The sequence below is a fragment of the Stegodyphus dumicola genome, chromosome 1 (assembly GCF_044657685.1).
Source record: "Stegodyphus dumicola isolate Sdum_Otavi_A_Nest chromosome 1, ASM4465768v1".
NCBI lineage: Eukaryota > Metazoa > Arthropoda > Arachnida > Araneae > Eresidae > Stegodyphus > Stegodyphus dumicola.
The window spans coordinates 3,804,454-3,821,030 of record NC_140768.1 but is presented as its reverse complement, the minus strand read 5'-3'; the positions used below and the strand labels follow the sequence as shown (position 1 = coordinate 3,821,030).

The 16,577-nt window shown below is 34.9% G+C and overlaps 1 protein-coding gene across 1 annotated transcript in view; it reads left to right on the top strand.

Moving 5' to 3' along the window:
• Positions 1–16,577, top strand: part of LOC118192175 (matrix metalloproteinase-14-like) — a 40,712-nt gene that overhangs the window by 16,877 nt on the left and 7,258 nt on the right. The window contains exons 5-7 of the mRNA XM_035363076.2: positions 3,750–4,028; positions 9,177–9,337; positions 13,893–14,040. Of these exons, the coding sequence (XP_035218967.2) occupies positions 3,750–4,028; positions 9,177–9,337; positions 13,893–14,040 (588 nt within the window). The remainder of the gene's footprint in view (positions 1–3,749; positions 4,029–9,176; positions 9,338–13,892; positions 14,041–16,577) is intronic.

Sequence of the window (16,577 nt, the reverse complement as noted above, 5' to 3'; positions counted from 1 at the left end):
CTTTCAGGTTTTACATTACGCCCAAAGGGGCATTTTGTTAACGTTCTGTAAAGTAGACTTTATTTATTAAATATTATGTTCTTCGCACTTAAACCATAAAATTCAATCAATAACAATATCGCAAAATAATTTAAAAAGAGCATATCTTCAGAATTTCCGATGCACACTCTCACCCGCTGGAGATAATGTTTTCGTGCAGTGTTGCCATTCCTCGCTTTGAAATCGCTTTTCTTAAACAAAAACTCATAAATGCTTTACAAAATATGAAATAGACAATAAAACAAATTCCAAATTTGAGCTTCCAGATGCCTATATTCGGGTGGGAATGTACGTTATTCTAAATGTGATGGCTCTAGGTACCATCGTTTTATTACAATGCGAGAAACATACATACATTTATGCAGATTCTTCTCTTTAAATATAGCACATGGTAATAATATTTGGTGGCAACAATTTGAAAAGTGATTCAGACTTTTAAAATTTTCGGCGCAAAATGCCAAAACGAAATTAATAGTCCTTCTGGGCTAACGCTCGTTTGGGCTAATAAAAAGAACTCTAAGAAACTATTAATCACCCTTTGTTAAATGCTTTAAACAGAACATTTCAAGGTGTAAGCATTTAAAACATCAAACCGGGGTGATTATAGAGTGGCGACCAACATACAGAGGCTGTTCGCACATTTTTTAGACGATTTTGGTAAGCGGTAATAAAAAATCGTTTGCTGCAAATAAAGTAATTGCAATTGTACTATGTTTTTAAAAGTCAAAATTATCGTCTGTGGCTTGAAAGTTTTGTTTTTATTCAAAATGGCGAATTTAACAAAGCAGTGGTTCGAAGGCTACATTGACGCTCTTTTCGAAGAGAAATATGCATACTCCGTTATCCAAAATCGATGTGAGAGTCATGGTATTGTGATATCTAAAGCGTCGATAGGTAATATCATCAACAAGAAAGGAAAAAAAAAAGGTCAAATTGGAGCCTCAAGTGGGACAAAAATTCCAAACTAATATCCAAGGAAAAAACGGACATCTTCGACTATTGCAAAGGTACGTTGTTTAATGTTAAAAGAAAATCCCCCTAGTCAAAAGACAGTTGCAAATACTTAAAATGCTCGGTGTCCTCTGTAAATAAAATGATAAACGTTGATTTAAATCTTAAGAAAGCGAAAAAACGCAATGTGCATTGTCTTCTTCCAAAGCCTATGGCTCAACGCAGGACACGCTGCAGAATTCTGTATGAGAAACACTTATCCAAAGAAAAATGGAAAACAATTGTCACAATAGATGAAGCATGGGTGTATTTAAATGATTGTAACAAAAAAAAAGAGCCATTTATTATCATAAAAGGGGAGAAAAAAATTTAAGTACATGGTTCAAAGAATCGAAAGAAAGTTTTTCTAAGGGATTCATGATTATTGCTGGTTTGTTGCCATCAATCTGTGAGACTCCATCAGGACAAAGCTAGCAGTCACACATCAAAATCCACTGTCAGTTTCATAAAAGAAATGGAACAAAAAACTGGCATTAAGGCCGTACCCTTCACTGATATCCCTACTGAATCTCCCGATGTGTCACCGATGGATTTTTGTGCTTTCGGACTTTTAAAACTGCATTCTCCAAACGTTGTCCCAAAACCCTAACAGGACTCTGGAAAGCTGTTCGGGAGGAATGCGATAGAATACCTCTTCTGCCACTTCAAAAGGCATTATTATCCTGGAAATTGCGCTGTCGAAAGATAGTTCAGAATAAGGGATGTCAAATAGAACATTTAAAACACAAGAATTTTATGTAATTTAGTTTTGTGAATATACATCGTCTAAAAAATTTTGTGAACAGCCTCTGTATTTCGTTCTTGAGCGAAGCATAGTAGCTAAAAATCATCCTAGTTGATCAATAAAGATGAAAAACGGAGGAAAACGTGATTAATTAATACAAGCACTTAGTATATGCAGCGCTAATAGCATTAATGCAGTTTTGATATACACAAATAAGTATAATAATTGAATTGGGAAAGCGGTATTCTCATGGCCTATAATCACAGTTGACGCAAATGTATGTACATAAAAAGAAAACAATACATGCTTATTGAAATGAAATTAAAGAAAACTGAATAGTAAGACGAGGATATATACAAGGCTTGCAAAAAAGAAAATGCAGAATGATACTTACATATATACTAAAATACAGCAGCCTTTTATAAATACTAATGCGTAAACGCGTTAAAATATACATAAAAACAGAACAGAACATTGTTTACTGGATTGAAATTAAAATAAACTGAATAGTAAGGCATAGGTGTACACAAGACTTGCCAAAAAGAAATTGCAAGATAATACTTACGTACATACTTAAATACAGCTAACATACAAATACTTATGCCCAAATATTAGTGTGCAGCAAAAGAATTGTAGAGTACCTCACTTTGGAATTCTAAGTTAATGTTGGAAGTGAGGAATCTAAGAACTGATAAGCGAATAATCGCTAGAGTTCGGTGACAAGAAACAAGATAGAAGGGTAACTAACCCTTTATTATTTCAATAAGATTTAACAAAACTCCGCCTGGGAGTATACAAGCAAAGCCCGCACTTGGGCTTGAACTTAAAAGACTAAGAATTAAACTAAAACTAAGATTAACTAAAGAAGTATAGCCGAAGCTATCAAGGTTCAGATTGAGCTGGCCCCTTAACTTATTTGACTACGAAGCTTAGCAAGAGCCTGAGTACGGCCGTGCGTAATAACAGCTTTGAGAGAGAGAGTGGCGAAAAAGGCAGACGCGCGTAAATCAGAAACTCTGATTCTCTCTGACTCAGTAAGTAACTTCGTGGTATAAATACCGCTCCTCCTCATTAAATATTCAGCAAATTCCAAAACTACGTTCTGGCCGGAAGTAGTAAGTTGAAGTTAAGAATTTGACAGGAAAGGAACTTTAACTTAAAATTTAACTGTTAATAAAATTAACATAATCCTTACAGAATAAAATCTCCTTAAAAACATGTTAAAAGGAAAATTCAGAATGATACTTGCATACATACTTAAATACAACAGATTTATAAATACTTTTACGCAAATATCCATGTACAGCAAAATAACAAAAATCTATTCGAGTAACATACATAACAGCATCTGGTACGTGCATTATGATTTCTCCATGGAGAAGGGAATAAAAGTCTGCAACTCATTGCGATACATTAAATTCCAAAATATCATGATAAATAGAATTGATAGTTTAGATGCTGCTCAGAGTCATGTTATTTTGCGCAAGATGTTTTCAATCCTCGTCATTCATGTTGTTTCACATATAGAGATGTGTGTTATTGTTCTGCAACTTTTAAACCAACTATTTTTTCCTCTCTCTATTTTTAACGTATCGAAATATATACAAAGAATTCTTCCTAAATAATTCCTGTGGTACAAGAGATGCAGAAAAATGCAAAAATAAACCAACTGAAAACGAGTAGAAAGTTGTGGTGTGCCTATTGCTGGGTTAAGTACCTTTAAAGTTTCATTCTTATAATGGATAATACGAGATTTATACTGATGTAATTGTCCATGATTAAATCCAGTTGATGAAATCTATGCTACCTTTCCATCAGCGATAAAATATGTTTTCAAAAAGTCACGGACAATTGGACAAATTCAAATATTACTCACCTATTAAGTTCAGTAATGTTAAGTCAGTAGTAAGTTAAACAGTTCATTGTGTTTAAATAAGACGTGTTTGGATTTTAATCTAAAATTTTATGTTTTAAGTCTTAGATGCGAAGTTTGAAGATGAGGAGCTGTATGGGTACACAGATTCCTATTATCCGCGTACAGAGGACGCATCTCAATATCCTGAAGATACTGACGTTGTTACTGAAGATGATTCTTACCATCCAACCGATAGTGACACTTGGGATGCACCAACATATGATCCTCGTGATAATTACCCATCTCAGCCAACGGACAGTGATGAAATCACACCTGGGTACGGATCCCATGATGATGAAGGGATTACAGCTTCTCCGAGCGAAAGACCTTTCACAGAAAGTAGGCAAAAACAATTAATTATTTGTTTTCTGTTTTTATTTTGAAGCCATTCTGTGGAACACGATTCATACTTAATGAATAGAACACAAATATAAGTTGTAATTGCTTGTTTTTTGACTTTGTAGAGACATTAGGCATTTTTTGGAAGCAGGCAAGATTAGGATTAGGATTAGGAACGGGGGACGTGGGCACCATCCCTTTACCGTTATGGTTAATTGGTTTAGCGCCACGTCCTCCAATATCCAGAGCAAGGCCAGAATAAGGCCACACGTGAGACTCGCACCAGACGCCCAGACCCAGCACCCTATTCATCCGGGTAGCAGTCCAGCCGACCAAAGTGCTCCCGAGGAATACTCTAAGCCAAAATGCCAGGTCCAGTGTTAATTTGTTTCCAGGAATAAAAAGTACAGTGCCAAACAAAGGCAGAATCTTTACATAGGTTAACATACAATTACATAGTTGATCACAATAAGATTATAGAATTATGACATTAAAGATACCTGGTTATCCGCCAAACAGTAGGTCTATTACAATAACATACATATGCAAAATTTGGTTAATAGTAGTAACAATTTGTGCGGCTACTCGTATTTGACAAATTACCTTTTAAATATAAACCTTACAATTGCACTTATATATGTCATGTTGTTTAGATATATATTACAAAATACAAATATGCAGACATTGAAAATGAGTTATAACAATTAATACATTATTCTGCAAATTAAGGGCTATTCACTTTGTACATATTACTGTTTGAAATTTAAATCCTACAAGTACGCTTATGCATTATGTATTCAAATCATACATGATGCTGCAAGGATACAATACATATACTTAACTTACCATTACATATACACAAACACATACACATGTAAACTCCTGTTAAGAGTATTAACAATTTGTACAGATTATGGGCTACACGTGTTTGGCGTATTACCTGTTTTTAAAAAAAAGTTTTACAATTACACTTAATTATGTCATACAAAATGGTGAAAGATTACGAAATACAAATTGCAATTATTGATAATGAGTAGCAGCAGTTTTATACATTATTCTGCTGATTATGCGCTACTCATTTTTACATGTTACCGTTTTAAGTTTAAATCCTTCAAGTACATTCATGCATTGTAAATTCAAAATGCACAAAATGCTACATAGAAATATTACAATTACTTAATCAGTCATTGCATATACATATACCAAATCATAAGCTAACTTTTTACTAAGTATAGGGACAATTTGTACAGATAATGGGCAATTCGTATTTGACATTTTACCTTACAGGCAAAAATCTTACAAGGACACTAATTTGTGTCATACAAATTAATTAAGAAAATATTATACAAATATGTAAACATTGATAATGAATAACGACATAATCAGTCATTGCTTATACATATACCAATACATATGTTAATGCTAAGTAGAGCAAGAGAGTGCTTTGTGATACTTTATAGCACCACCGCCACATGGCAATTTTACGTTATAATGACTGAAAATACGAAATACCACTCATATATACCGCACACATTGAAATGGTTTTCAAGCAGGCAAGATGAAAAATGAGCAATGCCTACACCGGGAATCGAATCATGGACCTCTGGAATACGCGCCCAGCGTGCAGACCACTACACTACGAAGGCATGCTAAGAAGGCGGGAGAAATACCTTATAACTTAAGCAACTTTTTATAATTACATCTCAAATTGCTTTAGATTTTCATTTAGTGAGACTCAATACTCGAAGGTCGACCAACCGGTACAGTGTTTAACGTCTCTGACTGCTGTGCCGGCCTCCAGTGGAACGGTGCTTTGGTACACCAGGGTACCTGGGCCGAAGGCCCTACCCCTTCTAGAATAATTTTGAAGTTTCGAATAATATCCAAAAGTAACCATATAAGGCATTTCTCCCTCCTCCTTAGCGTGCCTTCGTGGTATAGTGGTTTTGCACGCTGGGCCGGTATTCCAGTGGTCCGCGGTTCGATTCCCGGCGAAGGCGTTGCTAATTTTTCATCTTGCCTGCTTCCAAAAATACCTAATGTCTCTACAGTGGCGCCCGAACTAAAAGGGTTGTGGATGATGACTCTCCACACCCAGGATTTGGCAACTAGGTCCCCTAAAACCCTAGTCGCCGTTTGAAAAGGGAAGTATATAAGGTATTTCTCCCACTTCCCTAGCGTGCCTTCGTGGTGTAACGGTAGCACGCTGGGCCGGTATTCCAGAGGTCCGTGGTTCGATTCCCGGCGAAGACGGTTGCATATTTTTCATCTTTTCTGCTTCCAATTAACCTAATGACTCTACAACCAGTCCATTTCTAGAACAAAATTGATACAAAACATAAATCATAATTAAGTAGGCATACATAGTTACGTAAAATGTTTGGTGACTGGGAAGCAGAAACAATTAGCATTTAAACTAGTTAAAGTACTAATAGCGGCGAGTTGGGCTTAAGCCGGTCGAACTGGTGAGTAAATCCTCTCCGTAGTGGCGAAAGACCCGGGTTCGAATTTCGGAGAGTGTATAGTGTCCATGCAGTATGGGGACACTCTAAATATGGGACGAGCCGAAAGTCTTCTCGAGAGGATGGTGATAGGAAAAGAGGGCTGGGAAACCCCAGAGACCCATCCCCCCGTCAGACCCGTCTTCGTCAAAATTGGGGGAGGGGGGACTGAGCTAAATCGCACTGTAAGGTGCTCAAGGCTGTTGCCAATGACAGGCGTAAACTTGCGCTCCTTGGCACGAAGAATTTCATAGGCTTGGGCTGACTATAGGTCAGACAAGTGAGCATTAGCAACAACAGCAACGACTACTACTACTCTAAGTTCAGAAAAATCAACAGGGTGTGATCTTCAGGTTTATTTCTAACTTTATGCTGTGAAAATTATTTAAATTCATTTTGTAATTTAAAAGAAATGGAACAAAATATATTGTTGAAAATTTAACGCATGGTGTGAAAAATTACTTAGATTGTTTTAATTTTCCTAAAACTCACAATCATATCTGTCTAATAACTTCTTTTCCGGAGATATTTATGAGAACTACAATGTAACAGATACAAATGCAAATATCGTTGCGTATTAGGATCATGGAAGAAAGTCTTTTGAATATCAACAAATGCTAAATAATAGCCAAGAAATGTTTTCAGTTACTTCTAGTGAATAAATCAATTTTGAATTTAAAAGGTACTGTAGTGTAGTTTCTTTTTGTGAATAACAGTCATAACTATTCATTGATATCTGCACAGAATTTGCAGCAAAACCAGTGCCATTTTCTAACGATAATAATGTTCAGCTTTTGACCTGACAATGGCTTGAACACACGCAGGGCTTAATTTCTGAAATTAGAAGTTCCTTAACCCTATGAAAGGGAGTCAGGAGGAAGGGGAATGAGTAAATAAATGAGTAAAATAACTAATAATTAATATTATTAAAATATTTTAAAAAATTACTATAAATTTAATAAATTATTAAATTGATAATAAGTAATTAAATAAAATAATGGACCACTAATGGTCCGTTAATTTCGGTTTTTGGTAGAATTACAATTTCATTTGACAACTAAGAAATAGCTCAGCCGACCTCCTGCTGAAATTAAGCCCCGAATATATACGGTATAATGTCCTGTTTCAAGAGATGATGAAAACAAAAACCATTCTTTTTCCAGTACTGTAAGGTTGGATTCCCTTATACTCCTGTATAAGGTATGTACTTCCGCCTTCTTAGCATGCCTTCGTGGTGCAGTGGTCAGTACGCTGGGCGCGTATTCGAGATGTCCGTGGTTCGAGTCTCGGCGAGGGCTTTGCTCATTTTTCATCTCTCCTGCTTCGTTTCATTTATCTACGCAATGCTGATGGACGGGAGCTCCAAAGACTTGCTTATTACACCTTCCGCCTTAGAAAAGACATTTATTCTTACATTTCTGCTTTTGGAAGCATCAGTTGTTGAACTTTTCAAGGACAGTCTTTTCTCAATATGATTTGTGTACACTATTAATACCAGAACTCATTTATCTCAGAAAGTCCTCTCAAGTGGTTGATGGTAGAAAAAAGAGGGGCGGGAGAACCTCGGACCACCCCCGGAGAGGTTCACTCTTAAAATTGGGGTGGAAAGTTTAACAGTTAGCTAGGTTCAGCAATACCTCAATTACCTGTGGTACTACGGAGGTGCTGGCCTAGCTTCTACCTGTACCTGTACCTGTCTCCTGCTTCGAAATAATGTAATATCTCTACAATGGTGCCCGAACAAAAAAAAGGTGGTGCATGGTGATTCTTCACCACCAGGATTTGGCGATTGGGTCCCCTAATCCCTAATAGCCCTTTAAAAGGGGAGTATATAAGGTATTTCTCCCGCCTTCTTAACACGCCTTCGTGGTGTAGTGGTCAGCAAACTCGGCGCGTATTCGATAGGTCCGTGGTTCGAGTTCCGCGGAGGTTATTGCACATTTTTCACATCTTCCGGCTTCAAAATAAACTAATGTCTCTACAATACACAAATGAAAAAAGGTAGAGCCATTAAAGTGTCGCTAATGAGATTTGAGAGGATGCTAGAAATAGTATGAGGGTATGGAAAGAAATTTTAACAGAGAAATGCATATCTGAAAACAAAGAAGATAAACACTTTCTAACCTCGATGGACGCCGATATAATTCTAGCTTTGATTCTAGCTAGTGGGCGGGACTTAGCCTTGATCAATGCTATGATGTCCAATAGTCATCTGACGAAAACACATTGAGTAACTTGAACAAAGATTATTTACAACAAATTATTTACAATACGAAGGTGGAAGAAATACCTTATATACTCCCCCTTTTAAACGGCGACTGGGGTTTTAGGGGACCCAGTGTAGGTTTCCAATCCTTGGTGTAGAGAATCGTCATCCCCCACCTTTTTAGTTCGGATGAAAAATGAGCAATGCTCTCGTCTGGAATTGAACCATGGACTTCTGGAATACGAGCCCAGCATGCAGACCACTACACCACGAAGGCACGGGAGAAATACCTTATATGAGAACTGGATGAAAAATTATAATTCATTTGCTATCCGACATGTGTTTTTACTATCATGTGTTACTTTTTAAATTTTCATAGTCTCTGTACGCAAAAATAAGGTATATTCCTCTTTATTGTACTGATGGTGAAATTTTCAATAGGTGTAGATTCTACGATTAGTTATACAATGAGTACAAGTCGATCAAGATTTTCAACCCAGGCGCCAACAAAAGCACCCAGACCTGCGACACCTAATTTGTGCGATGGTTCTATCGATGCTGCCTCACTTGTGAGGGGAGAGCTGTTCGTATTTAAAGGCTCGGTGAGTTTCTTCACTTTAAATTCCTTCTAATACATTGAACTACGGACTCGTTTTGTGAATTTTCCATTCCTCCTCCTGCCCCGAAAAAGTTTTATAAATGAAATCTAGAAAATTAGGATTACGGTCTAAAAACTAATCTAAAAAGCTTGTAACTAAAAGGAATTAAAAATTTTATAAATATTTCTTTTTTTTCCTCCTTAAATAAATATAATGTGTGTTTTTACTCCAAACGCATCAGCTATTGAGTATATTGAAACCCAACTCGAAGCTAATTTCAACTTTAAAAGTTCTAGTATTTGTTTTGCAGTTTTAATGTAAAATGGTATAAATACAAAAATATTAAAATATTTAAAAAGTATGCTATTGTTAAATCTTTATATATAAGCGGCTAAAGTGTGTGTCGCCGATAGTTTATTGTTGCCACTGGGAAAAATGAGCGCGAAAATTAACGCTTCCGCAGTTTTTAATTAATATCTCAACCGATTAAAGTCGTACGAAGATTAGAACGGTATTGTAATGTATTTTGCAGTAATTTACAAAGGCAATCTTCTTATTAGAACATAAATTTTATTTCTAGTTCACGGATCTTCATAGACAAATTTTATACAATTCTTAAGTGGCAAAATTTTAATACTACTCCTAGCTGCAAAAATCTTCAGAATCCTAATCTTTTAAAACAATATCTCACGTTGCTGAGTAACGGTTTAATACAAATACGGCATTGCCACTTCAACAATAATTATTTTTATTTATTAAATAACAAGATATTACAGTATCTATGGATTCGGAGAATTTTTTGGAATGCGAGGATACGCGTCTCGAATTTCAACTCGGCGCCGTTCCGTAGATATTCGAGAAAAAATAATTTGGCACGTAGCCTAATCCCTCCAATAGGGAAAACCCAAGAAAGAAAGTGGAAAATGTAGGGAAAACGTAGGGGAAAATTAGTTTTTAATTAATATATCGGCTAATTAAACTCCCACGAAGACGCGAATGGTCAAAATGGCGTGCCACGGACCTGCAGAATCTAATGGTGTGCTTCCCTAAGCCCGGGAGCCAGCCGTTTCGGAGGAGATGGTGTTTCTTTACTCCATATATATAAATATATGCGGCTTAAGTGTCTGTTTGTCGCCGATAGTTTATTGGTTGCTTGCGTAACTGATGGGGGGAAGTTGCCACGGCACAGGGTTGCCATTTCAGTTGAGACGTAGATAATTTTCTGTAAAACTCGCCTTTGCTATGACCATCAATAAGTCTCAGGGCCAAACGCTTAAGCGTGTTGGCATTTTTTTACCTGCGCCTGCATTTGGACACGATCAACTTTATGTTGCCTGTTCAAGAGATAGTGAAAGAACGGACGTAAAATTAAAAATAATGGATGGTCCTCTGCAAGGCGAGCTTAAAAATGATGGAAAGATCTACACAAGAAATGTTGTCACCTTTGACATGTGAATTAACGTTTTATTATTTAAATCACCTTTATTTATTGAGCTAGCGGTGGCTCTTAAGAAATGTACCGCCAGTAGTTTCCTTCATTGCACTCTACTTTAAGCAATTCAGCAAGTAGAAGAGGGAAACCCCGTGGGGCAGTAACCAGAGAGGCGTCCTCACCGCCTGCTCTAGGTAATTCAGTTAGAATCAGCAGACACCTTTGCACAAATCATTTTAATTCAATTTATAATATCTACAACAGCGGTCATTTCGTATGACCGCCTGGCTTTCTAGTAGAATTATATATATGCATAATTTGTAAAGAAATACAAGGAGAAAAACTTTAAAATTAATTAATTTGTAAATGTATTTTAAAAGACGTCTCAAATCTCAAATACCGTAATAACCGAAACAACCGTTTATCGCAGCGTTTAATTTGCTCATTTAAAAAATTGTTCCGACTCTCAAGTTCAGCTTTCAGGTCATTTTCTCATTTATCAGTAAAATTCGTTGTTAGATTATTAAAGATCATATATCTAATTTTTAATTCTTGTGGAGTTTATAGCATTTTAATATCGGTGTGATTTGATATGCATCTGCCAAACGAAATAGCGTTAAAATTTTCCTTCAAAGAATACGAACCTTTGTTGGGAAATCTATATTTGGTATATATGTTTAGTTTCCGATTTATCGTTTGAATCGAAAAAATATCTAGAACAGCATTAACCTTTACTAGAACCGATCACTCAGATTTTCTGGATAATTTGGTGTAGACGTTCATCTTAAAGATATGATGTTTAATATTGTTGTTTTACTTATTTTCTCAGGAAGATTGTCCATTTTAAAGAAGTTATCACATAAGGAGTTTGATAATAATATGATGACATACATTATTTTTTATTTTACGGATCCTTGCACGTTTTTTTTTTCTTCTGTGATAAAAATTTTATAACGTCTAATGCAGATTAGTCCCAAGTGCCTACAAAGGATTGTAGAGACATTAGGTATTTTTTGGAAGCAGGAGAAGCAACGCTATCGCCGGGAGTCGAACCACGGACCTCTGGAATACGCGCCCAGCGTGCAGACAACCTCATCACGAAGGCATGCCAAGAAGGCGGGAGAAATACCTTATATACTACCCCTTTTAAAGAGTGGGTGACTGGGGGACCCAATCGCCAAATCCTGGGTAATTTATTTAAAGAATCATCATCCAACAGCCTTATAGTTCGGGCGCCACTTGTACAGACATTAAGTATTTTTGGAAGATAGATTGAAATTAGCAACGCCTTTGCCGGGAATCGAACTACGGACCTATGGTAATACGCGCCCAGCGTGCAGACCACCACACCACAAATTCACGCTAAGAAGGTGGGAGAAATACCTTATAGGATGACAATAGAAGCATTACCAATGAAGTGCCACGCAGAAAAGTAAGGTACAGATGATGTTTACACATTCTTAGATCGATTTCGGGACAGTTTAATGAATGCTTAAAATTATTATTTTAATGTTTGATCTGATAACCCTTTTTAGACTATAAAGGCTACACCGTGATTTCCATGACAGAAGGGCTTTTTGTAATGTTTCCATGGGTATTGAATTCCATTCCTCTTCCTCAGTTTTCCAGAGTCCATCATTTGTGGTGGGGTTGCTGTTAGAAAGAGCTTTTTTCAAAAGACCAAAGGTAGCATAATCGATAGGTGAAACGTCAGAGGAATTCACAAGAGTACGTTGAAAAGGTATATGAGCCATACCTGTATCATTTTTCATATTTTCAAACGAATACAGCGGTACCTTTTGAAGTATTACTTTGTCTTGATGAACTTTCACTCTTTGAAAATCATTAGGATAAAGAAATGGAATTTATTTTGTAAATAACAGACTTAAAACTTTATGTTAACAGAACGTTGAGTTGAATGTTGATTTTTACTATTTTTTTATTCTATTCTTCCACTCTTTTTTTAAATTTATAAAAATCTTGCGACCAACATGAACATCTGACTGAAACTTTCTTTCAGTTGATGGAATCAGGTTTGTAAATTTTTTTTTCTTTGCGTTTTCGATAATAAACAGGCCTTTCTTTGTTGCAATTATTTAAGTAAAATTTTCTCTCTTCCTTTCAGTATACTTCCGCAGTGCTTCATCTCTCTCCTTCCTATTAGCATGTAGTAGCTAGAAATAAAAAAAGTATTAATAAACCTGCAGAAACTTAGTGAAATGACTAATAATTAATAAATTAAAATGACTAATAATAACAGTCTCATCCTCAATCTCAATCACAATCCTCAATCTCATCTTCTAGCCTCAATCTCATCCTCAATCCTCAATTTCATTCTCAATTCTCAATCTCATTCTCAATCGTCAATCTCATTCTCAATCGTCAATCTCATCCTCAATCCTCGACGTCGAATCCGACAAAGGTATCGCGGAATTTTTATGTTTTTTGCTTCTATTAACTCTACAGCGTCGCCCGAATCTACATGTGCTGGATGATAATTCGTCTCAAAACGGATTTGGCGATTACATCTTTGCGTTTAGGTGACAGAAAATTTAAGATATTTTCTCCCGCCTTACTGCATGCCTTCGTGGTGTAACTGGAAGCACGTTCGGCTAGAAGCCAGGAGATCCCGTATTTCGAGGCACTGCATATTGTTTATGTTTCTTGCTTCGATATCCTAATGATTCTACACGTGAAATAAATTTAAAATATTAAATCTGTGTTATAAAATCGTGACTTCTTGTGTTAAGTAAGATACCTCATATAGTATGCATATTCTTCGTGTCATGCTACGTTGGATAGCCCTCCGTTTGAAAAAAAAAAAATCATATATTTTGTGCTAGGTTTTTTTTTAAGTACTCAATCACAGAAGAGAAAGTGCAAAAAATTCGTTTCGAAGCATAATAATATTCTAATCGTGAGAACGTGCATGTTTACGTACCTCGTTATATTTTATTAATATCTGTGCAATAATATCGATGGAAAATGCACACGACTTAATCGCAAAATTCTTAGTTTGCTCATATTCGTTATGAGTTTGTAATGCAACTTACTTAAGCTTAATACTTTTGCAATAAACTGTAATTCAAACTAAATTGAATGTTCTATTATCTATCTTTTTTGCAGCACACTTGGCGCTTCTCAGATCGCAATGAGATCGCACCTGGGTATCCAGTTCCTTTTCATGTGTTTTTTAGAGGATTTCCTTGGTCTGTTCGTTCTGTGGATGCAATATACCAGAGGCCTCATGACTATCAAATCGTCTTCTTCACTGGCAAGTAGAAATTCTTAATAAGATTATTATCCTTAAATGCGTATCTTGGGAGATCCAGTATACATTTACTTAACTAACACATAAGGTTTTTAATTACACATTATTGAAAATTTCACTATCATTTCCCCTAAAAGATTACAGATTTACAATACCATAGTGGCAACTATTCTTTTGTTTATTATGTACTACGTAGTTCCAAATAATTTTAATTAATTCAGAGGGATAAAGCGTGATTTGAAAGCCAATTAGAAACAAAAGTTTTCACATTTGCTGGCAATAAAAAAAAACTACGACTAATGTCAGGCAGCTGCTATTATGAACAATTATAAACAGCTGCTATTATAAAGAAAACAAAATTACGATAAAAATGTAATTACAAACGGATAACCTCGAAGAAGACCAGAGTTAATTTAAGAGTTGGTTAACGAGAATAATTTGTTTCCGGATATTGTTTGTAATGCGACTCTAGTTAAACGAAACAACATTTTTTCCATAGGAATAAGTGAAAAAGAAATTAATTTGTTCCATTCTATAAAAAAAGAAGAATACTCAAACAAATCTGTAGCAATGTAATTTATTATTCATAATACATTCTTTTTTTACAAGAAAGTTGTCTGAAGATGTTTGGTTTTGCCTACGCTTCAAAATTTAGTGAAAATGAAACACAACATTGTCGTTAAACCTCACAACGCATGAAAAGGGCTATGGAATGTCCATGAACCCACCATATTATTATGCCAATGCAAAATAATTCTAATAATACTAGCGAATGATAATATAAGAATCATCAGAGCTAGATAATTCTAAAATGTTATATTTGTCTCAAAAATTAGTTATTTTTAAAAAACACTGAACTTAAAAGTGCTCTTATTATTATTATTATTATTATTATTATTATTATTATTATTATTATTATTATTATTATTATTATTTACTTTTTATTTATTAGTCCAAAGGGATTTGAATCCCGAAGGACTATTAGTTTCGTTTTGGCATTTTGCGTCGGACTCATAAATGTCGGTTCACTTTTCAAACTGTTGCCATAAAATGTTAGAGTCCTGCATTATATTTGAAGAAATTAAATAATGAAAATCTGCGTAAATGTATGTATATTTCTCACATTGTCATAAAATAACGGTACATAGAGTCATCGAATTTTGAATAACGTAATCCTCCAACGAATATGAGCATGTGGAAGACCAAATTTGAAATTTGAAATTTGTTTTATGATCGATTTCCTATTTTTTAAAACTTTGACGATTTTTGATTAACAAACTCAAGGATTTCAAAGCGAGCAATGGCAACGTTGTGCAGAAAAAACATTTTTATCTCCAGCGCGTGAGTCTCTGTATCGGAAATTCTAAAGATATGCTCCTTTTAAAACTATTTTGCGATATTGCTGTTGCACTGGATCTTATGGTTTAAGTGCGAGGAACATGATATTTAATAAAGAAAGGTAACACACAAAATGTTTAAAAACGCCCCTTTGGACGTAATTTAAAATCTGAAACATTTCAGTTTTTTTTTTTTTTTTTTTTTTTTTTTTTTTATATTTTTTTGTTGTGTGTGAATAAGACTGAAAGTAATATGTCAGAGGTAACGATATTTTAAATTTTATAGTTTACTTTCACTCAAATTTTAATTTGAATTTCCTATATTTTAACAAAATCGGGATTTGAATCTTACACTATTTATTAGTTGCTGAATGTTAGGCCAAACATTTCAAATGTTAAATTTCTTTTTCGCGTTACAAATTAATCTTTGTTCTAAATGACGAGAAATTTTGAAGCTCGTTAATGATGTGTACATCTTAAACACATCATTCATAAGATGCATTATTTATTTTAAATGATGTATACATCAACACATCATTCATAAGATGCATTATATATTTAATACTTCATTTATTAAATCAATATTCACTGAGAAATGTCAATATTAGTGAAGAAATACGTAATGCATTATTCAAAATAATAATAATAATAATAATAATAATAATAATAATAATAACAATAATAACAATAACAATAATAACAACAATAACAATAATAACAATAATAATAATAATAATAATAATAATAATAATAATAATAATAATAATAATAATAATGAGTATAGACAGTTTAGGACGCTGTGGGGGAGCTCAGTGGTGAAAAAATAAGGAAGAAGAGGGGGAAACAATAAAATAGCTAAATGAATCTTAGCTGGTTCTTCAGCATATATTCTTTCATAATTGCAGTTTTTCTTTGATATAATTGAAATACAAAATTACGTATAGTATGTGTTCCTTTCGAGAGCATTCACGATAGACCCTACATTGAAAGACTGCGTAGACTACATGTAGACTGCGTCGCTGTCTTGAAGAATAGATACTACAGAAGAAGGTTTAAATAACCTTTTTATTCGAACTAACATAACAAGATATACGTAACAAACTCACAATTCACCACCGCCTTGTGGCTAAACTAAATCGAACAGAAAATGGAAAAGTAAAATCCCAATAAATTAGGATAGCTAAACGATTGGCTCCTTAGTTA